At 42.7% G+C, this 22,925-nt stretch overlaps 1 protein-coding gene across 6 annotated transcripts in view; it reads left to right on the top strand.

The window, feature by feature from the left end:
• The window catches only part of LOC114493155 (transducin-like enhancer protein 4), a 145,509-nt gene extending 123,156 nt beyond the window's left edge, over positions 1 to 22,353 (top strand). For all 6 annotated transcript variants that reach the window (XM_028507888.2, XM_028507895.2, XM_028507948.2 and 3 more), the window contains 12 exons: positions 2,025 to 2,144; positions 3,151 to 3,204; positions 3,685 to 3,837; positions 5,053 to 5,185; positions 5,544 to 5,737; positions 6,187 to 6,263; positions 14,939 to 15,188; positions 16,282 to 16,529; positions 17,801 to 17,948; positions 18,389 to 18,539; positions 18,923 to 18,999; positions 20,656 to 22,353. In XM_028507888.2, the coding sequence (XP_028363689.1) occupies positions 2,025 to 2,144; positions 3,151 to 3,204; positions 3,685 to 3,837; positions 5,053 to 5,185; positions 5,544 to 5,737; positions 6,187 to 6,263; positions 14,939 to 15,188; positions 16,282 to 16,529; positions 17,801 to 17,948; positions 18,389 to 18,539; positions 18,923 to 18,999; positions 20,656 to 20,763 (1,713 nt within the window). In that variant the 3' untranslated portion in view covers positions 20,764 to 22,353. The remainder of the gene's footprint in view (positions 1 to 2,024; positions 2,145 to 3,150; positions 3,205 to 3,684; positions 3,838 to 5,052; positions 5,186 to 5,543; positions 5,738 to 6,186; positions 6,264 to 14,938; positions 15,189 to 16,281; positions 16,530 to 17,800; positions 17,949 to 18,388; positions 18,540 to 18,922; positions 19,000 to 20,655) is intronic.
• Positions 22,354 to 22,925: the final 572 nt, after the last annotated feature.

Genomic DNA, 22,925 nt, shown 5'->3' on the forward strand with positions numbered 1-22,925 from the left:
TTTCATTGGGTCACGGTGTGCAAGCAAAGCAGAAGCATTGGGCCAAGTCTTATGACTTGGGACCAAGGAATGGAACTTAATAGAGATATATGAAAGTCAAGAAGCAGTCCTTTTTTTCTTCATTGAAATTATTGAGTAAAGAAAGGACTTACTTGGCTTCTAATGTTTCAGCCTTCAGCCTTAACTAAATAATGCCTGCCACCTTCTCTGCCACTAGGATTAAGGGTGGACGTTTGAGTATTTTAAGGGTTAGTTGCAGGGTTTGGTACCTACATCTAGAATATCCATATAAAACCTTGAAAGGGTCTAGTACAAGAAGGAAGGGTTTAGGAATATCTTGCCACTATCAGTGGGAATGTACTCACTGGTCATTCTCATCTTTCTCTTCTTCCTAACTTTGACCCTGCATCCCTGCCTTTGGGGTTGGTGGCAGAGTTGCCACACTACAGCTGACCACTAGGGGGTGATCTCTTGGTCGCTCTACTGACCCAGGTGTGGGAAGAGTTTATTGGTTATCCTTTAACAACAACGTGCTTTGAAAGTTTACCCACAAGAGAACATAGCATTATGGTGTAATGGAAGTAAAATAGAATATAGAGCGCAAAGTTCTAGCTGTTACACTGCTTCCCATAGTTAATTAAAGGGCCCTTGGAAATTTTGTGTATCTTTATAAATGTTAATTGTTACTAACAGACTAACAAAGGAAAAAAGGATAAGGAGTTAATTTTGTAGGATCCCTTTACTGAATAGTTTTCTGAATTGATTGGCTGCTTGGCAAGGATATGCTGTGGTGATTCTTTGTTCTTCCTTGAATTTTTTTTCTTATTTCCAATATTCTTTGCCTTCCAAGGACAGCCCTTTCCTTCCCTAGGCTGAGCTAATTTAGCACTTGGAGTTTTATTCTGGGCCTGCTGAGCCCAGCACTCAGCCCTGCTCCCTCTCTTACACCCTCGTATTGAGCACCTGTGTGGTCTTTCTGGACAGAGTCACTAGCCAGTTCTTAAGGTTAGTTTCACTTTTCGTCAGTGCTTTCTTCACTTCTTCACCTATAGTTTTAAGCTCTCGTAGCATCTGAATGCGCCCAGTCACCACCTGACTTAATGGCAGACAGGCTCGGTCTCTGCTTTAGATCTTGTCACCGGTGTTTGTTTTCTGCGTGTCGAGCTCCTCAGGTTGAAAGCTCTTTCTTTGGAAGAGCAGAGATGACAGAGGTGGCTTGAGCTCATACAGATCACCCCCGACTGTGATCCTAAGAGGTAGGGACCACCTTTCTCCATTCCCTGAGCCTAATGGGGTTCCTGGGTTTCCAGAGATAAAAAGGAACAGGAATCATAAAGGAATAAAGTGCATTTTTGCAGGTGTTTTCTTGTTTCGTTTCGCTTTAATCTGTCACTCTGCATCTTCCAGGCCCTTAACGTGCAGGGTAAAGCAAAACTCCGTAAATATGACCACTGCATACACGATCATCATTTTGGGGTGCTTAAATTCCTCAAGAGTACCTCTCCTTTTTTCCGTTGAAGAACTACTAATTATCTCTCAAGGTGGACTCTAAATTATTCAGTTTCTCTGTAGAGGCTTAAAATACTGGCTTCCCGTTAACCAGCCAACTTCAAAGAAAGAAGCCTGCCTTTTCTACCTTTTCTCTCGTATCTGCTTTCTTTCTCAGTTCGCTAAAGCTACTTCAACAGTATAATATAAACATCTTCGTTCGACCAGCCCCATTCTGTCTTTTGAGTTTACAGTATTCCCTGCCTCCCTTTTTCTTCCTCTGCTCCCGTCTCATCTCTGCTTCTCTGTCTTGTTCTTTCCTTTTTTTCCTGCTCCTTTCCCCTTTTTCTTCTTCTCCCTGTTATTCTCTCTATACCTCTGTTTTCTTCTTCCTTTCACCTCCTCTCTCGTCTCTTTAACAGCTTTGCAAATGTACACTAATGTACAAAAAGGAGATAAAGTCTCAAGTGACTTAAAAAAATCACACTGTTAAATGGATGACCATTTCTCAACCCTGCTTCTTTTTCTACTTTCAGAGCTCTTCTGTATCCCCGTCGGCCAGTTTCCGAGGTGCTGAGAAGCACAGAAACTCCACGGATTATTCCTCTGACAGCAAAAAGCAGAAAACTGAAGAAAAGGAAATTGCAGCTCGTTATGTAGGTTCATTCACCTTTGCTTTGGGGAGGCCCGTTTACCCTGCTTTTTATTAGCATCCATTTTACCCTTTGACTGTTATCAGCCAAAACTCTAGAATACAGGATAACAACATCCTAAGAGGAAAAATAAATCATCGCAGTGGTAGCTTTGTCATAGTTGTCTAGCCCCAAGTCCTGTGTGGGTGCAGGTGAGCGCACACTTGTGTGTGAGGAGAGTAGAGTGCTTCATCTGGCAACTAGCAGAATACTTGTGTGTTCCATATTATTATTTCCGTAGATGTGTTTGTTTCCCGCCATATATTTCAAGGTGGCTAAATTTTTTGTGGGTAGCTAGAAATCTTAAGGAAAAATATAAAATCATAGAAGGTCTGTAAAATGTTTCGATGTGCTGAGGAATCTAGAAAGCCCATGGTGTATACAGAGACATCCAGGATGTCCCTGGCATGGACTGACACTCAGTTTTCTTCACTGACTGGTCCTTTTAGGTCCCACAGTAAAGGGAGCAAGCTGGATGGTGCTGGTTTGGAGGCAGGCAGGCCCCACTCTGCTCCCTGTGGTGGTGCTTAGCAAGACTGCAGACCTCATGGCGGGGGAAAGGCTGAAAACCAGCATTTCCATGTGAAAACTCCCATTTTTAAAATTGTGGCTACTTACCCAGTTTTTAAAAAACACAGAACAAATGACACCCATGTGCAGGCAGGTTCAGTGTAGGTATGCCAGTTTTCTGCTCATACGCTACAGGAGCAAGGAAACCACATGAGCTTGAGTTTCTCAAACTGTAAAGTGGAATCATTATATTACCTGCCTCACAACTTTCAGCTGAGGCTGAAAGAACATGGTAGTACATTGTAGAGTGTTTAGCATTGTTTGGTGCAGTTCCTTTTTATAAAGCATGTCCAGTTAGTTTGGACTTGTCTAGGGTAAGTCTGGTGGCTTCTTCTTTTGTGTTTTTTTTTTTTTTTTTTTTACTGGGGGAGTAGGTAATACTTGTCAATTGTTGATGCAGGACAGCGATGGTGAGAAGAGTGATGACAACTTGGTGGTTGACGTTTCCAATGAGGTATGTGTACAGCTCACTTCCTATTCTTACTCAGCTCTGACAATGACCGGTGTCCTAACAATTAGTATCTGCAATGTTTTCTTCATTTCTATAGGACCCATTTTACATTTACCTGGAAAATTGGTGCATTACTGATTTTATACGTTACTGACACTTTTGTTACTGCGATTCTTTTCTATGATGCACTAGTGTGTTTTACCGCCACCATGAACGCACACCAGACCTTTGTGGTTAGTTAGCCTGCAGATCGCACTGACAAGTGACTTGCAAATTTTTAGGGTGTTGATTTTTGTTTTAAATAAATACTATAAATTTGTAGTATTTTCTTTGAGCTCAATACTGAATATTTTCTTCAGTGATTTGGTGAGTCTGAAGATTATCGAAGCTCTTAAATACTTTCAGCTAGAAACGTCCACACCCAAGTACTCCAGCATTGTGAGTGGGCTGAGCTGCATTAATACCCGAGGTGTTCCTTCGCAGGATCCGTCCTCCCCTCGGGGGAGCCCAGCACATTCCCCGAGAGAGAACGGCCTGGACAAGACACGCCTGCTCAAGAAAGACGCCCCCATCAGCCCGGCCTCAATCGCGTCCTCCAGCAGTACTCCTTCCTCCAAATCCAAAGAACTCAGCCTTGTAAGTGCTTCATCGTCTTCCTTAGTGGTGCCTGTTTCAGTATGGTTGGGTTTCACTAATTTTTTAATTTTGTATTTTTTACATTTTTCTATAGGACTTTTATTTCCAAACGTATGTGTATGTTCAGCATTGAAGTTTACTCAACAAAAGTATTTTTGGAACAGATGGGTTTACTGACTTGTCAGTGATGGATGTTTGTTTTGTGAGTCTTGGTGCAAGGCTAGAGGAGGGAGATGGGGAAATTGAGTGAAACGCGTCGTAGTGAAGATGAAGAAGCACACACTGGAGTTACAGAGATAGTTTTGTCACTTGTGGTTTATGGTAAATTTAGTTTTTGGCTTGGATGTGATTTTGTTGCTAGCTTTGTTTGAATTACCAAGCTATATATGACTGCAATAATTTTCTCTTCCTATCTAAAAAGTAATCTGTCATTTACAAAAATGTACCTTGACTCACACCACAAATCACAATTCAGAATGAAACTGCTGGCAAGTCAGGGTAATCTCCCTGTGTAACCCCTTCTTCTGTGGCTATGTAGTTAATTGCATTTCTGTGTGGTGTGTTTTTCTTTTTCCTCACCATACTTCCTCATGATATAACATTAACAACAAAAAAGACAACTTCGGTTTTAAATAACTGTTTGAATTCACAGCTGAAGGAAAGAAAATTTGTCAGTTTTTCTGCAAATTAGGGGGGCATGTCTCACAGAGAGCTAGTTTACGTTTTTCTCTGTTCTCTCTTGGCCTTTGGGCCTTTTGTAATGGCGGCTCCTCTGTGCTGATCTGTATGGTGGTTCGGGCTTGGATCTTTTATGATGGGACCTGTGGTTTAACAGTCCACCAGCAGCCCAACTCAAACCATTTGATCGTAAATCAAAGCCACCAGCAAGTGGTGGGCTGGTCAGAGCATGGGATTTGTCTCCCTCCATCTGACCCTAACCAGTTTCCTGGAAATGGTCTATTCTGCCCTTAATTCAGCTTCAGTATGTGTTCTCTTGAACATTGGTTTTGTGGTCTCGGGGAACCCTTATTTTAGCTCTTTTTAATTAATGAAAATAAGGACCCAAGCTAAAGAACCTTTTTTTCGTTTTTTTCTTTCCTTTTTCTTTACCTTTTAAAATGTAAAACAGCATTGTTTTTAAACAGCATTGTTTTTAAACATCATTGTTAAAGCTGTGTTCTCATTGCAAGTGTATCTTGTTGCATCTCTTGTTAGAATGAAAAATCTACCACTCCTGTTTCAAAGTCCAATACCCCTACTCCACGAACCGATGCACCCACCCCAGGCAGTAACTCCACTCCTGGACTGAGGCCTGTACCTGGAAAACCGCCAGGCGTTGACCCTTTGGGTTAGTAAGAAAAATGTTTTTCTATATATTTATAAGTTGCTTGTTTTTAAAAGAAATTAAAGCAGTTTAAAGAGTGCGGTTCATTGGGAATGTTACTAACCAGCACTGAATGGCTATTTGACAGAGTTATTTAACCCAAACCAAGCATCTGGCACCTACAATGCCTGGCACATAGTAGGTGTTCAGTAAAATAAGGTGAATGAATGAACCATGAAGGCTTGAATAACATTGTGAACATTAAAATACGTTTATTTGATCCATCAGTCCTATTTTTTAAATATATATAAGAACGTCTAACTTCATTATTGTTTCCTGTGTTTTTGGTTTTTCTCTTTTCTCCTTCCATTTTGGTCCGTAGCCTCAAGCCTAAGGACACCGATGGCAGTTCCTTGTCCGTACCCAACCCCATTTGGGATCGTGCCCCACGCTGGGATGAACGGGGAGCTGACCAGCCCTGGAGCCGCCTACGCGGGGCTGCACAACATCTCCCCGCAGATGAGCGCGGCTGCTGCCGCCGCCGCCGCTGCCGCTGCCTACGGGAGGTCACCAGTGGTACGTTTGTGGCTTTTTACAGAATACACTGAATTTCGGAGCACAGAGGATTGTCATACATAAAATGTGGTTTGTATAATTTGAGTTATTTGTAGTGTGTATTATAAAGTAAACTATATGTGATTACATCCATTTTCTTTGGTAAGGTGAGGGAATATTTTTTTAATTTTATATATAATTTAAAAACTTTAAAGCTACAAAAGTGTATAGTAACAATTTAGTGAATGCTTCATTTCCGTAATGAACATGAATAATTATTAGTATATTTTTATGGGTGTTCCTCTCCCAATATGTTACGATGAAGTCCTACATCCTATCATTTCATTAACAAATAAATACCTCTGCATACATTTCTAAAATCTTATTTAAAGAATCTGTTCTCTCAGGTTTTAGATGGAATGAGTAAAAGGTAACTCTGTTTTTATTGTTTCGCTTATGAACAATTTCAGGTTGGATTTGATCCACACCATCACATGCGCGTGCCAGCCATTCCCCCAAACCTGACAGGCATTCCAGGAGGAAAACCGTGAGTACTCTGCACCCCTGCCCACCGTGGGGCCAGCCCTTCAGACTCTGAGCACTTCTATCTAGACAATGTGGAGAGTCCCCCTGGCTTGTTTTCTTTTTTTTTTTTCCCTTGCAAAGTATTTTCCATTTTCTCTTAGCACAAGGAAAGAGGTAATGAGGTGGGGTTTTGTGTTTTCAATTTAAAATCTTGAGCTGCTAATATGGAATTGCAAATTGCTGAGGCATTTCCCGCAGTCAGGTTTTTTCTTCATCTCTTACTGTTCTCAAGACAATTCTTTTGTTGCCTTGGAAAAAAAAAAGAGTCCTACATGCAAATCTGAATGCTCAAAATGTTAGCATGTTGGGAAAAACATACCTAAGTTCAAAGGCTGAAAAGAAAGAAGTGTGGTTTTGTGCCCAGTTGTGTTTCCAGAGGAGGTGGCTTGCTCCATTGTCAGTTGGCTCCTTGTCGTGGGAGCTGGGAGTCCTTGTATTCACAGCCCCCTTGAGTTGTGAATGTAAAACTCAGGCGCATCATTGTTCCAGCCTCTTGTACATTGTCATCTTGCCATATCTCATTCCTTATCCTTCATTTCAACCCAGTGTACCTTTCAATTGGCTTCATCTTCCCAGATACAAAGAATTTACTGTAAAATAACACTGGCTTTTCCTTTAAAATCCCAGCTTGCTTTTTTTCCTCCTCTCTTTTTCACATGTTGTTTTATTCTTGTTGCTCTTTCCATTGGCATCCTGTCTGACACCGTACATGCTGTATAGCATGCTGCTTCTGCAGTCTCTCGTGTTCTCTCACGTGCCCTCTGCTTCCCGGACTTGGCCCTCAGGAGCAGCTGAGTCTCCTTCTCTCAGAGGCTTCCCTACTGGCTTGCCTACCTTGGGGCATTTGCTCTTTCTGGTCCTTCCTGCACACTTCAGGTCTGCTGTGGCCCCCTCTCTCACTTCAGGTCTTGCCAAGATGTCACTTAGGAGCCTTCTACCCTGGTAACACTATCTAAAAGAGCATCCTTCTTTCTCTTTTCCCGCATCATCGTTCTTTTCTGTTCCTTGCCCTTTTCATATCTGTCTACAGCCATTATGTGCCTATCCCTGCTTGAATGTAAGTTCCATAATAACAGAGTAGCAGAAATCTTTTCTGTGCAGTTACAGAAAAGTACCTAGAATGGTACCTGGCTCATGGTTGTTTGTCACAATTTATACCTGTTGGATGGATGAATGAGTGAATATATGTGCCAATCTTTCCTTTCCCTGACTTCCCATTGCTTATTTATTTATCAACTGTATGCTCAGAAACTTGTCAGCTTTTTGTTTCCTACGTGTCCCCTTTTTACCCCCCAGGTTTCCTGCCCCTCAGTGTTAATCATTCCTGACCTTGACCCTTTCTTCACTTTCCACCAGATACCTCAAACTCTTGGTTCTTCTTTGTGTAACTTGCTGCTTTACATATAGATGGTACCCTAACTTTTCTAGTGGATCACACACATGCTGGCCCCATAGTCAAGTCGTTCAGTAAATATTTGACTGATTAATAAGGGAGGCAAGGCAAATTCGACTTCAAGTTCCTTGAGAATTAAGAGTATAATCAACTATCATAGAATTTCTGTGTACTTACCGTGTGTTCTGCAAATAGTTGTTTACTGACCGACAAGTCTTATTGACCAAGAACTCTGATGTATTTGGAGGTGAAAGTTTGGTCGTTTGCATGCAGTGACCTAAATAACAAGGTCAAAGGGATAATCAAATAACTCAAATACCCGTGAGCTCCATATGAAGCTGTGGGAATGGGAGCATTCCCTTCGGGAGGAGGCACTGTCCTGTGTTTAGATACTGTAGTCATCCCTTACGCAGTGGTTGCACACACAGCCATAGTATAACCACCAGAGCAAATGAGGTCGTGCTTTTTGTCTCAGCTGCTGCCCAGAGGCTGCAAGAGGTAAGACTGTGTTAGGTGTGTTTCAAGAAGCAGTGTTATCCTTGGTTTGGAGGGTTTGAGCCATTTGAACCGCAGTAGAATCATAGCTGGTCTGATTCAGATGGTACTTCTGAACCTTTAGCCAGGTCTCCCTTCCTTCCCCCAGTCTTGATGCTCAGCATTATAAAAATTTTGAATTCCTTTTGGAAGGGTTGATGGGGAAGGAGGATAGTTGGGATTTTTAGTTCCCGGGAGTGATAGAGTCACAACTAATGCAATTGGCAAATGATACTAGGGACCTCAAGGAGGGTGGTGTGGTCCACAGAGTATGGGTTCTGGAGTGGGGCTGATCTAGTTTTCATTCTGACTCTACCAATGGACAGCTAGAGAACGAGTTTATGCAATTTCTTAACTTGGTGAGCTTCGGTTGGCTTATCTGTAAACCAGAGCGGGCACTGCCTGACAGGGAGAACGTGAGGATGAAGTAAAACAATATGTTCCATGTTTAGTACCATGTTTGGTACAAGGTGGCTATTCAGTCAACTGCAGCATTACTTTCTGTCAGCTTTGCCCCAGGGCTCTATCAGTTTTTCAGCCTCCGATGCGATACAACGTACTGTAGGGGGCAGAAATGGCTAAAGAAGAGTGGATTAAGTTAGACTCCACATTCCCGTTATTGGTGTGTCCTCATGCAACAGGGCATCAAGACATAAATTCACAGTCATTTATGCACATAGAGATAATATGATTTTATTATAGATCTGCAGAAGAAATGATTATAATGATTGTATGACTCTTCAGGTTATAAGATACAGAACTGGGAAACGTTGTGTTGTGCATATTTTTAACAGACAAACTATTTTTTTGTGCTAGAACATAAAACATAATAAATCACCTGGCTCCCTCACCACACACATGCAGCAAGCAGCCATCTCCAGAAAGACTTAAAGGAATTGAGCATCTCTGTCCTAATTACTTTTACAAAATGAATTGCTAGATATTATCAAAAATTATAATGAAGTGAATGTTTCAAACTAATGAATAAAATAGCATTTGTTTGGTAATTCACAGTGGCTCCTCGTGTCTATTCTGGTAAATTAGCAAGGGTTCCACTCAGTATGTAATTGGAATGACAACATAGTTTAATTTCAACAGAATCCAAAAATGGACTCTCTTCCTCACCTCTGCTTAAATAAGACTTCTATAAATAGTGTGGAAGTATTCGATTAAAACTGTGGTACTAATTGTATAATAGGCTATGGCATGTGAATTCAGCCAAAACAACAGACCTCAGGTTTATAGGTTTTAGGCTGCTCACAATTCAGAAATCTTTCCTTGGTGTTGTATTTATTTGTTTTTATAGAAAGATTTTTCAAATAGGAACACTCTGGGCACACAGTAAATCCTCAATTATTTGTTGACTGACTTAACTACTAGTGGGTGCACATACTACTTACAGAACCTACTTTTGTATCATACTTTATAAAGTATGATCACCAGACCTGTAATTATGAATTTAAGGTCTAGTTCAGTCTTGGGACACTGAAAACCTGGAGAAGGTGTTACAAAGTATGAGAAAGGAGAGTGTAACATTACAGAATGGGGCCTCTTACGGAAGGTGAAGGAGGTGGACTGTGGGAAGAGGAGGACCTTTAAGCTGGGTTTTCATCACAAAGTGATGATCTAAATACAGGAACTGTGATGTACATGTTTGAAAAAGAATGATTTGCAGATTCCTTGATTGTTTGAAGTACAGTTCTGTCAGACAGTCCAAGCTAAGTTCAGTTCCACAGAATTCTATATCATACTTCTAGTATGATAGCCTTTTCTTCTTTCTAGTTCAGGACCCTTGTTATATCTCATCTAGATCATTGAAATAATTAGTTCTTATTCCTCCTACCATTGTACTGCTTGTTACCAAATTTATTCTATGAATGGCTTTGCCCCAGTAGTATCCTACCCCCTTTCCCTGCCCCCCCAAAATGTATATATCGCACCTAACCACTAAGTCCTTATCAATTACATTTATTATAACATCAGTGCAATATTAGAAAGCTGAGAGAAATACAGAGTAAAAAGAATACAGCAACAAAATGGAGCAGGGTAGGGAGGTGGGGCAAAGGTTGGAGGTGTAGAGGTAGGGAGAAGAGGCAAGAGCAATGAGGAGGGCTTTGTAGAACTTTCATGAACACCTGTCATTCGTCAATATCAGTGTCATTCTAGCAGCGGTTCTCTGGACCCTGTAACTCTATAAAGGCCTTACTCACAATCTCAGTCCCTGGAATTAATACCAAGGCAAAAAGCCTCAGCTAAATGATCCACCCAGTTACCTTTGAACTTCTTCCACTAGGGTTTTGTCCATGTTCAGTTCATCCTAAATTGGTTGATCCCTCTGCAGTTCCCTCCAAGTGTATCAGAAATCTTTAAGTGTCCTTCATTAAATTCTATTTGTGATGTTCTCAGGCTGGCATTCTAACACTTCCCTTTTATGTCATTACACTGATACCTATTCATATGTATACATATATGTGATGTGTTTTATCAGATTGTGCTTAGGCCAGTTCTTCCGGCCACCTACCATGGAGTAATTGTTGAATAAATGAATTTCTGGATACCTCATTTTTAAGCCCTTGTTTTCTGCTATTCCCCTGCCTCCTTACTTCCCATCCTTGGAATTGTTTTTCCATCTTCCTTCCTCCCAGTGAAATCCTTCCATTCAGTAAAATCCATCTCTAGTACCATGTCTCTCATGAAACATAAGCCTTAGCCTTCTTTGTTGAACCTCCACAGAACTTCCTACTTTGCACCTTCTACCCGGTATTATAGTCACTTCTGTACTTTTCTCATAATTCCTAGACGGTAAGCTGTTTGTGGGCAAGGCCAATGCCTCACCTGATTCTGTATTCTTAGCATGACACAGATCAGAGTATGTGGCCAGGAAGTGTGCTTAGTGATGCATCTAGTTGGATAGAAAAAAAAAACAGTTCTTCAAGCTTCAGTAAGTCTAATTTTGAGAAAGGTTGGCTTTTATTACTCATTCCAGTACTTATTATATGTACACATCAAAGAGTTTGTTGAAATCTGATAAACAGTATATACTAGAGCTTTATCTTTTCCAGTCTTCAGTATCCCCCATATGCTTGTAGCAGCAGAGGGGGTCGCATTATGACCTAAATGCAAATAGGCTCTTGAAATTCTTCGGAAGGGAGTTCCAGGAACATAGTAGGTGTTCACCGAGTGGTCGTGGTTGAACGGAAGAATTGTCCTATTAAAAACCTCAAAAGAAATTGTGTGTCTGGTTTCTTAACTATTTAAACTCTCAAGGCTCTTTAAAAACCATTTAGTGATCCTAGAGAGGAGAGAAGGGGGATGTCTTTTCAAGTAAATTATCATTAAGCATGTATAACGCCATCTAAACTTGGAATAACCTTTCTTTCGCCGCCTTTAAGATTTACTCTTCATGACCTCTTAATTGCTAAATCAATTAGCCTATTTCTCGGTTGGAATCCCTCAGAATCTCGGCCTTTCTCTACAAGCATCACCACCTTCCCTCCTTGCCTGAGCCGACACCTGGCTGTCTCCTGAGGGGCCTCCTCCACCGCAGCCCTCTTAAGGGGTGTCCTTTCAATATTTATCTCACACCCGCAGTCCTCGGGGCCATGGTGGGGCGATAAAGGCTGTGTCATCGTCATCACCGTCTCTCCCCCCCACCCCCCAAAACCCCTCTCTGCTTTCTCCAAAACCAAACTCTTCTACCTGTTTATGAGAATGCTATGCCTTTCGGGCTTGTGCCATCGGACTGACTGCTTTTCCGCACTGTTGGGGGCATTCCCCCTCTCTGTTAAGGACCCGGAGTCTGCCTCCCAGCAGAGTGCACCACTGTCCTGGGTGACTGGCGTTCACAAGGTCAGTCCCCGAGTAACTGCACCACATCACCTCTAGTGAACTTCTGCCCCTCTCAACTTCCCTTACCTACTCACAGACTCACAAAGAAGACCTTGTCGTCACCCCTCACTGTGTCACCTTCAAAATTCAAACGTCCCATCCAGCACAGTCCCCTCTACTTTCTCAGCCAGAGTAATTTTTTTTGAATTGTAAATTTATTCCCAGCTTTCTCGCAACCCCCCAAACCCTAGCCACCTGCTTCTCCCCTATATTACTGCACTAGCCCCCCTCCCACTAGTTTCCCTTCTTCTATTCTGCCCCCTGTCATCTAGCAGCCACAATTGTCCTTTGAAACACTAACTAAATATGTCACTCACTGCCCTACCCAAAAGTCTTCAGTGACTTTTCTTCTACTCAGAATAATACCTGCAGGCCTCTCCACAGCCTAGCAGAGCCCTTGTTAACCTTGCCCCTGCCTCTCTTCCTTCACCTTGTCACTCTGCACTGAGCCTGGCCTTCCCACTTGGTTCTGCTTCCAGGACTTGCATTTGCTGTCCCCCTTCCCGCTGCGCTCCCCTTTGGCATGTGCAAGGCCTCTGTCCGTCCTTCAAGTCTCAGCTCGTACGCCGCTTCAGGCCTCTTGGGGCATTTTCAGTCTTATATCTGAAGGTAAAAGTGTGTGTGCACCTATGTAAGAGAGATGGCATTTAACCACCTTTGCGGTTATTTCCCTGCTTATGTGAGGTGTGTTTTCCCGTCTAGGAGGTAGGCTCTGGAGGTTGGGGACTTACTTTGTCTGTCTTACCTTGATTCCCCAGCACCCGCTAGAACTTGACTCATATTAGTCATTTAATAAATATTTTCTGACTAGATAATAAGCACTGTATCTCACTCTACTTTGCCATACTTTTGCTCCTCATGGCATCCTTGCCTGTCCTCCTCAGTCTGCCGGATTCCCGGAGAGCCATAGTGTGGACACTGTTCACAGCACTGACCGCCTGACATTTTTATATTTACTTGTGTGAAACCCTCACTGATGAATTTGCCCTTCTACCTGCTGGCTGCCCTACTCTCCCTCAGGCTGTAACTTCAGGAGGACAGGGCATGTGGGTTTTTCTTTCTGTTGTACCCCCAGTCCTGTCAGCATGGGTGCCGGCACACTCGGGGGCCAGGAAGCACGCGTTGAGGGAATGAATCTCCTAGTAAGTTGTCATGTAATGAGCCACCACCTCTCCCTTTCTGGTTTATCTATCCTCTTCCCCTGATTACCTACTTCCTCTGTTGCCCTTGCTGGAGATTCCTGAAAAGTAAGCATGCTGTTAGAGTCTGTGTCTGTTCTGCTCACGGCATACTCTGCTCCAGGATCATTCTTTTTTGCTCCTTAGCTTCAACTGTCCCTTCCTTGTGGATGTCCAGACCTTGATCTTTCTAACCTCACTTCTCTCCTGAATCACAATGCTCAACCTCAGGTCAAGCTGTTTGGGTTCCCCTAGGCCTCCAAGGTGAGGAAGACCAAACCCTTTCATGTACTGCGGTCTCCCTAGTCACCTGGGTCCCAAGCTTTAGAGGCATCCGAAGTACCTCTTGTCTCCTCGGGTCACACGTCGCTGTCTCTCCAGCTTCTGTGGATTTGACCAAAGAAGTCAAATCATCTGTTGTCGTCCTACCTCTCACCCTTCTCCCCCGCCAGCAAGGCTAACATACTGCCTTTCCTCTGCAGCCCAGTTCTGAGTCTTGCTCTGTAGGCAGCAGAGGAGGAGAAAGCCCTCCCCTCTCTGGTGCCCACGTCTCCCGTAGCCGTGTGCGTGCTTCATCCTTCGTGGGTCCCCTCAGTGACGAGCTGAGTTTTGATGCATGACTGGCCTATAGATTTTTGCATTAAGGACCCATAAACTTTTGATTCCATTCTAAAATTCTGCAGTTTGCTCCAAATTCCTGTCTTTTGTGTACCCACAAAAGCTTTCCTTTGGTATGTCCTTCGTACATTTCTTCCATGAGCAGAGCACATTCCAAAGCTCCATGCCAAAGCAGAGTAACATCATTTCAAATGGGCGATTGCCCAAGGTACCCCCAAGGCAGGCCCAGCTCCCACCCACCTACCTCGGACTTCTCCTGCCTCCAGATGTGTCAGAACAGCCCCATGTCGTCCCCTCCCTGACTTCGGTGCCCTGAGACTAGAGATGCCTGTTGAGGGAGCTGCTCTGACTTAAGTTGCATTTAGAACCAAATGCTTCATTGGAGATGGAGCTGCTGGTAGGTGTTCACAGGTGGGGCTTTGGGGCAGTCACACAAATACTTTTTCAGATTCTGATTCCATATAGGATTACTAGAATGTGTTATTATCAAGTCTGATAGGAGTTTCTTTTTTTTAGTCCTTTTTGTGGCACATCTGCCATTTCACCATGTAGGCCTGGAGACTCCTTAAATCTTTGTAATTTTGGCTTATTGACCTCAAATTAGTACGTCTTAATTGGCATGAAATGATCCATAGGCAAAGATCTCGTCACAGGCTTCTGAATCATCCAAAGTAGGAGGCAGTGCCCTGAAGGGATAAGTACTGTACAGGGCACTGGCTGTCTTATTTTACTCTCTGTGAAGTGTGAGTAGCATTCTCTCCATTTTAAAGATGTTAAGGCTTCAGAGAGGCTAAGTAACTACTGATGTCACAGAGCAGCTGGTGAAGAGTTGGCCCAAGGTTTGATTATAGGTCTAGCTCTGTGACTCTTGACAATTACGTTCTTTCCACTGTACTACATAAACTCGACTTGTTTGCAGATCTATAAGTACCACTGAAAATATTTTATGTTCCATCTTATTACATTGATCAGGCAACATTGTTTACATTCCCTTCTTCCTATCTTTTCTCCTCTCCACTGCCTTAGAGCATACTCCTTCCACGTGACGGCCGACGGCCAGATGCAGCCGGTCCCTTTCCCCCCGGACGCCCTCATTGGACCCGGCATCCCCCGACACGCTCGCCAGATCAACACCCTGAACCACGGGGAAGTGGTGTGCGCGGTGACCATCAGCAACCCCACAAGACATGTGTACACGGGTGGGAAGGGCTGCGTCAAGGTCTGGGACATCAGCCACCCCGGCAATAAGAGCCCTGTCTCTCAGCTCGACTGTCTGGTGAGTGCACATGGATGGACAGGGCTTAGACCTCCATTCAGAAAATAGGACGGGATGCTGAGACCAGGATATGCAAACAACACAGTATTTATCCCAAGTGGGTTGTTGTTTTCAGTGGTTTGTGGTCTTTCACGTGGAGATTCAGAGCGCCGGTGAAGAGGCATGTCTTCTTTCAGTTCCTTAAGGCAGAATTAATGTCCAGTTCTGTCCAGTTCTTCACATGACACTGCACCAGGACAGCTGTCATTCAGCCGGCCCGGTGCCTGCAAGCAGGCACAGCGCTTGTTTTCCTGTCTCATAAAGTAGTGTAGGAAAAGTAGGAGGACAGCTAAGTGCCGTGACCTGCCTGTCACATTGTGAGACAGGAGTAACTTCATACTCCATGTGACAAATCCTTAGCTATTTCATGGGTATTTGTCCTTGAGGTTTTTTAGGAAATTTTAGTTTGATTTTCTTCCTTAGACTAGCAGTAGGAGTTTTGCTACAGCACAGTGCTGGGTAAATTTAACATAATTAACGTGCAAGATTCCCATGGCCTCATGAACTGGGAGGAAATTTTCTTTTCTGTTATTTAACACTTTTTGATCATTTCTTGCCTCCAGCTAGTGCTGCGTAGCCAGTGGAACCCATGACGCCTTTAGCCAGGTGAAAGGAAGAGACTCTTAGGTGTGTTTAGCCCCCGACAGTTTGGGCATCAGGAGTAGGACCTCTCCCCCGCCGGGTGGAGTGTGCCAGGCCCCCACGCATGGCTTCCCCAGGGCTGTGAGGGCTGCTGCGCCCCTGTGAGCATGCGCCTGTGTGTGCAAATGACTCAGACAGCTGATTGATTTGGTGGTGGTGGGAGTGGGTCTGTATCTTTGCATTTATATGCTAATTAAGATTAAATATCTCAGTACTAAATTTTGTAGATCAAGTTTAAGTACTTCCCTAATTTCATGTAATTTTCTAGCATTAATCCACTTTATCATTGTCGTAAGTAGAAATGGCTCATTAAAACCAGGAGGGAACACAATACTTTTATGAATTTCTGCTCTCATGTTAATGCTGTTTTCCTTTCCTCATGAGTAATCTCTTGATGGTTTTGTCTCTACAGAACAGGGATAACTACATCCGTTCCTGCCGATTGCTCCCTGATGGTCGCACCCTAATTGTGGGAGGGGAAGCCAGCACTCTGTCCATTTGGGACCTGGCCGCTCCAACCCCGCGCATCAAGGCAGAGCTGACGTCCTCGGCCCCCGCCTGCTACGCCCTGGCCATCAGCCCCGACTCCAAGGTCTGCTTCTCCTGCTGCAGCGACGGCAACATCGCGGTGTGGGACCTGCACAACCAGACGCTGGTGAGGTGGGTTGGCAGGACTCCTCACCAGGCTGTGAGGAGGAGCTACTTGTACCACACTGTGCCCGAAATCTGTACGCCTGTCTCCCTGAAAGAGAAAATAGAATTGCCTTACTGGAAATTGTTAATAGGCCCACTTTAAGATGTGAAAAGCAAATCATCAGTGTAGAATCTTGTTTGCTGCATTATTTGAACTTTATCAAATGAGGTTGGCTTTCTTTTTTCTTTTTCTTTTTGACATTATACTAAACAGCATCAATTCAGGTTTTTAAAAAAATATGGTCACTTTTACATAATTACTGTACATAAGGTTTCCATGACCTCGTGAGCTTGTTAAACACCTGTAATCTGCCATCTGTGCTTGCTAGCAAACCAACATTGCCGATAGACCCTCCCTGAGAAGATTCACGGTGCATGGTGCTGTTCTCCGTGCCATGCGCATCTGACCTGTTCGTTTCCTCAGCAAATGGTTATTAAGCACTTCCCGTGGGCCCACGCATGCATTCGATGCTGTTCACCCTGAAAAGGTCTGAGTTATCTGTAGTCCCACCTTTAAGGATGGAGAGACATAACTAAGATGCCTGTTTGGAAATGAGTGTGCAGGAGAGTGTTGATATGTGAGGCCCTGAAACAGGTCTCCACACGTCAGCACAGCACCGGGGAGAGCAGGAAGCAGGAGGTGTAATCTGCCGAGGGGAGTGAGAAGGTTGTAATCAAGCCTCGCTACAAGGCGGGGGTGTAGGCAGGGAGAAGAGGCCTCTGCTGTCTGTCTGGAAGATATTAGGCAGGACTAAGCTCTGTAATATGATTCTAAAAACAAAATAGTCATCGCTTTGTTCCCTTTGGGTAAGGCTCTTAAGAGGAACTGTTTCTAATCCCTTCTTCCCCTCAGTGCTTTTGACAGTTTACCAGCTCCTGTGGGAGCTGAGTCACCCTGCATGTCTTCCCGTGTGCCTTGCTTGAGAGCTCCTGGCCTCGAGCAGCCACCTGCGGACACACTGTTGCCCACCGGCAGAGGGGGTCCTGCTGCTCCCTGCGCCCAGCCCCTGCACACGTGCTTCCTAAGTGTTTAAAGATACACAAAAAGTACAGGAAGTGCAGCATCTCAACTTACGAATCTCTTCTACATGGATGCTTTGTTATTACTTTGAATAATTAGAAAACAAATAAAATCTACCAATAGGACCTGCAACAAAATTGATGGCTGAGGAATTTTAACGTGAGTTCACCTAAAGACGAACTTTTCAAGGATTTTCCCTCCATTTTGACATTTCCAGGCAATTCCAGGGCCACACCGACGGGGCCAGCTGTATTGACATTTCTAATGATGGCACCAAGCTCTGGACGGGCGGCTTGGACAACACGGTCCGATCCTGGGACCTGCGTGAAGGGCGGCAGCTGCAGCAGCACGACTTTACCTCACAGGTGCGGTGCAGTGCCCGTTGCATGTCAGAAGCCATGGTTTTGTGACATAGAAGCCATACTTAAGAAGGGGCAGTTTCTTTACCATGAGACAGTCAACGTCTGACTCTAGATTAGATAGGTGAAAATTCCATAGTTTTCTATTAAAATACAATGGTATGCATTTTATTAAAGGGTTGAGAAATCTTTCATAAGCTTTTAGCAGGTTTTCATGTCAAAGTCCATTACTGTGTATATATTTGAATTTTATATAATTTAAAATTATATTGTGGGGATCTGTCTCATTACTTTGGGATCACCCATTTGGCTTTGATTTTCTTCCCCTGTACAATTGGAATTGTCTTGATTTCCTTTACAATTTAAGTAGTATCCCCAGAAGAAACAGTTCTCCCCAGGTAAAGAAATATGTTCTCTGTAACCATTGTCACCTGTTGTGATTCTAGATCTTTTCTCTGGGCTACTGCCCAACCGGAGAATGGCTCGCCGTGGGGATGGAGAACAGCAATGTGGAGGTGTTACACGTCACCAAGCCAGACAAATACCAGCTGCACCTTCACGAGAGCTGCGTGCTGTCGCTCAAGTTTGCCCATTGTGGTAAGCGGGCCCACTGGAGGTCCATTTCCTGTCAGCCAGAATCATTCCTTCCGCCGTCCTGCTGATCCTTTTTAAGTCCCGTTCTGTACTTCATTAATGTGTCCCTCTTCAAAATTATACTACTTCCGTACACATGCCTACTTCCCTAATGCCATGTAATTTTCTGGCATTAATCCACTTTGTTCTTGTCATAGTATAAATGACTCATTAAATCTAGGAGAGTAGGTCTTATTTTTATAGCGGAAAAAAATAAAACCCCTCCTGTTTGTTGCATAAATTAGATGAGTTTTCTGTGAATAGCTTGAAGCTCTGTAAAGAGAATCTCTCGGGTGTCTGACAGAGTATCACAAACACTTGCTTGCTTTGAAACCCTCTTCCTCTAGGCAAATGGTTTGTAAGCACTGGAAAGGACAACCTTCTGAACGCCTGGAGAACACCGTATGGAGCCAGTATATTCCAGGTAACACTTTACTTTGTTTTGCCTCCACTTACCGTGAGCTCACCGCATGACAGTGGTTTAACCAGACTGTCTCCATGCATTCCTGCAGCTTAGTAGTGCACTTAAGTGTCCTAGGAGGTAGGAGCTAGTAGTACTCACATTGTGCAGAGAAAAAAACGCCTTTGTTTAAAATTTGAGCATTTTCCTGAATACTGTTAACTAGTATTGCTGTTTCTTTGAATTTTTCCCAAAGAAGTATGTTATGGAGAAATTCAGTAAATCTTGATTAATTTTATAAACTTTTATTCTTCTCATTGACTTAGTGGTACTCTGTGTAGTTTGTGCAGTTACTTGTAGGAGAACTAAACTTCAGACACGATACACACTCTTTCTCCTCACTCTCTTACTGGTATGTGAGACCTTCATAGGCAAGTTAAAAATGACTTCTCTTTTTAACCTTACATATTTAGGATGTTATTTTTTAGGTGTTGCTCTTTTTTTGGAATAACAGATTTTGCAGTTTCCTTGACCAAGTGATATTAAGTCATCATAAGAGTAGGTTATAATTGAATCCAAAAATATATAGATTGAGCAATATACTGTGAAATGTACTATGAGTGAAAATATTGAGCAATATAATCGGTAGAACAAAAATAACTGATTCTTGCTATCATGAAGTTTATAATATAATACAGTGGAATCTTTTTGTTTTTGTTTTGTATCGTGGGTCACAGCCTTTTAGATGGTTCCACCTAGTACTTAAAAAAATTAGAGTGCATCTGCTGTAGCAAGTATAAGTGTTATGTCTTATGTCTGTATTGAGTCGCAAAGTAAAATGTATTCAGATTGTGATCAAAAAGTTTGAGAAACACTAGTAGTGGGTTAGCAGTTGCATGTCCAGCATTTATTTTTTAAGTCTTCAGAGTCCTAGTTGAAATCCCTTGGGTATTGTTGTTCATTAGCATAGTTCAGTTCAAAGTTACCATTTGACCCTTTTATAGTAGTGCAATTGAACAAGTGTGCAGAACTCAAAGTGAGGTGCATTTCTCTTTCTAACTATTGAACCCCTTCCTGCTTGCAAATTTGGGTTCAATTTTTATACACGAGGAAATTTGTTTTAGAAATACTTTTACCTTCTGTATTTAAGGAGTGCATTCTATGCTCTTGCCCATGTGTATTACCTCACTTGAACACTACAGCAACCCTGTAGAAGGGAAGAAGACAGGTAAGATGTCTTGACCTGTTTTCCTTCACAAGGAAACTGAGGCTCATACAAGTTAAGTGACACGTCTGGCGTTTGTAGCTCTACCTAAACCCAAGTCCACATGAGTGAAGCTGAGGGTTTTTCATACTTAGACACTCTGCTTGTAACGGCCTGGAGACTAACTAGGATTTGAAATAGGGCCTTGGTTCATCCGTTGACCTGCCCGGCTCCCGACATCCCTGGGGCAAGAGCCTGCAGGCTCACATGGTGAAGTGTTCCTAGGAGGGCGCCTGGCCCAGCTGCTTTAAGAAAGCGCTGAGACTGCCTTTCCTGGCTTGGGCTCCTGTTTAGTTCCTGTTAGGTCAGTGGAACATGTTAGGGTTCTGTTTGCTCTGAGTCCTCCAGTCCTGCCTCTCAGTATTAATGGGTTTCTCTTTCACTATTAAATCTTTTTATTTATGTTTCTTTCCCAGTCCAAAGAATCCTCATCGGTGCTTAGCTGTGATATCTCGGTGGATGACAAATACATTGTCACTGGCTCTGGGGATAAGAAAGCCACGGTTTATGAAGTTATTTATTGAGGACAAATCTTCATGTGAACTGGACTCCTCCTCGTAGCACTTTGTTCTATCATTCCCACCCACCCCCACCCCACCCCACTCTGAAACCACGGATTTCCAATGCTCATTGCGGTTGTGACGTTTAATTCCCTTCCTTCCCTGCCCCCTCACTTCCTCCTTGCTATTGAATTGTGAATACTCATTAAGAACCTGTGATACCAAATCTTCAGCCTCTACTTGGAAGAACAAGGAGTAACCATACTTAACAGCGAATGGAATCTTTATGTATCATATCTGTAATATATTTATTTTGTTTAAAGAAGGCTTTCTAACAATGACTGACTAAATAAAGCTGTCTGCTCCTGCATTGATAATGAAGATGCGTTGTATTTGCTACTCCTCCCCACCTTTTTTTTGGCAAAGGAGGGGGAAGGAAGGTTTAAAATAATTGATTAAAAATGTCACTAAATGTAGACTAATGACTGTATAGAGATGTGAAATGTATAATTACATATTGAAGCAATATGTTGCCGTGTTGTTAGATTTATTTTGGTTTTGTTTTCTACTTATTTTTCAAGGCGTTCAGAAATTTGACTGAACAATTAGAACATGACAGGCCACGTCACATTCATTTGAGTCTATTTGGACAACTTTAACCAGTATATCTGTAGCTTTAGATTATATTCGATAAAAGTAATTGGACTTTTTCATTTTTCCTTTCCTTTTTTGACTTGTTGACAAGTGTCTTTGAAATATGTTTTTAATTCTTTTTTTATTGTATTATAGACAGATGAACAGGTTAAATTAGCCCTCAAAGAGAGAACTTAATCCCTCGGGATATTTTTGCCACATTTCTTTGCAAAGGGAGATGTTTATCTTTGGGCAGTTTGTCATTAGGGGAGATTATGGGCTATTTTTCGGCATGTTCTTTGGGAATCGCACAGATTCTTTCCGCTGTGCAAGTCAAGTCCTTTACAAAACAAAGACGGCAGAGGAGGATGTGCGAGGCCCTCCCTCTGAAAACCAGGAAGAATGGACTCTCCCCTGGGACGGGGACCTGCTTTCCTTACCTCTGGTTCTTTCCACGTCTTAGTTGGAAGTCCCTGAAATGGACACAGGCTGTGCCATTGTGCCAGAAACATGGTGTTATCTTTTATGTTGTTGTTGTTGCTGTTAAACTATGATATGTGACCCCTTTTTTTATTATTATTTTTTGTTTGAATGCTTTAAAAATCTTTTAAGTCTGTGGATCTGCTGATGTACAGTGCCTTTGCTGCTATGGATCAAAATCAAGAGAACCGTGTAGATAAACTTTATTGTATACGTAGAAAATTACTTAATTTCATACTAGAAATGGATGGATGCTACAAGTTGAAATGGACTGTCCATTGACGTTCCTAATGTGGTAGCAGAAAAAAAAATGGTGTCTTAAGTGCTTAGTGTTTGATGTCATTACCAGTTTCGTAAAACTCTACAGTGTAGAAAGATTTTGATACTAAACTGTGCATTGTACATAGTTTTAATGCATTGTATTGACCACCAGTACTTCTATAATGGTAGATTGTTTGTGCATTCAGACTTTTAAGCATTAAACATAAATAACTTCTAGTATGCTTATTTCCAATTCTTTGTTCTGCTGGCATTAGTTTATTTTTATCTTGGACTATTAAAAAGTATTAGTTTTATTCAAGGAGATTAGTGTTAAACCACTGTAGATCTTTTATTGTTCCTGTTTTATTTTTGTTTACACTCAAGAAGAGGTAGAGGGGGAGAGGTGATCGATGACAGGTTGCTACCATGTTCATCGAGCGCATCTTTAGTGTCTAGAGATACTGTCCATCAGACAGTTGTCATGTTGCTTAAAGCCTTGACGCTTTAGAACTGCTCTTCGGTGTTGTTGCCTCCAGCCATCTGTGCCTGTTGCAGTTTACTAAAATGAAAAATTCTGTTTTTCAGTCACACTAACTACATTTCAGGTATTCGGTAGTCACATGTGGATATTGGCTACCACATTGGACGGCACAAATTTATAAAACATTTCCGTCATCAAGGTAAGTTCTGTAGGATCAATGCTGCTTAGAGTTAGCCCACACGGACCATTTCCAGCCATTTGGGCTTGGGAAACGTTTTCACCCAGTGCACTGGAGTCTTTGAACACACAGGCCTCTTGGACTGCTACAGTT

Source organism: Phyllostomus discolor, chromosome 3 (assembly GCF_004126475.2).
Source record: "Phyllostomus discolor isolate MPI-MPIP mPhyDis1 chromosome 3, mPhyDis1.pri.v3, whole genome shotgun sequence".
Lineage (NCBI taxonomy): Eukaryota > Metazoa > Chordata > Mammalia > Chiroptera > Phyllostomidae > Phyllostomus > Phyllostomus discolor.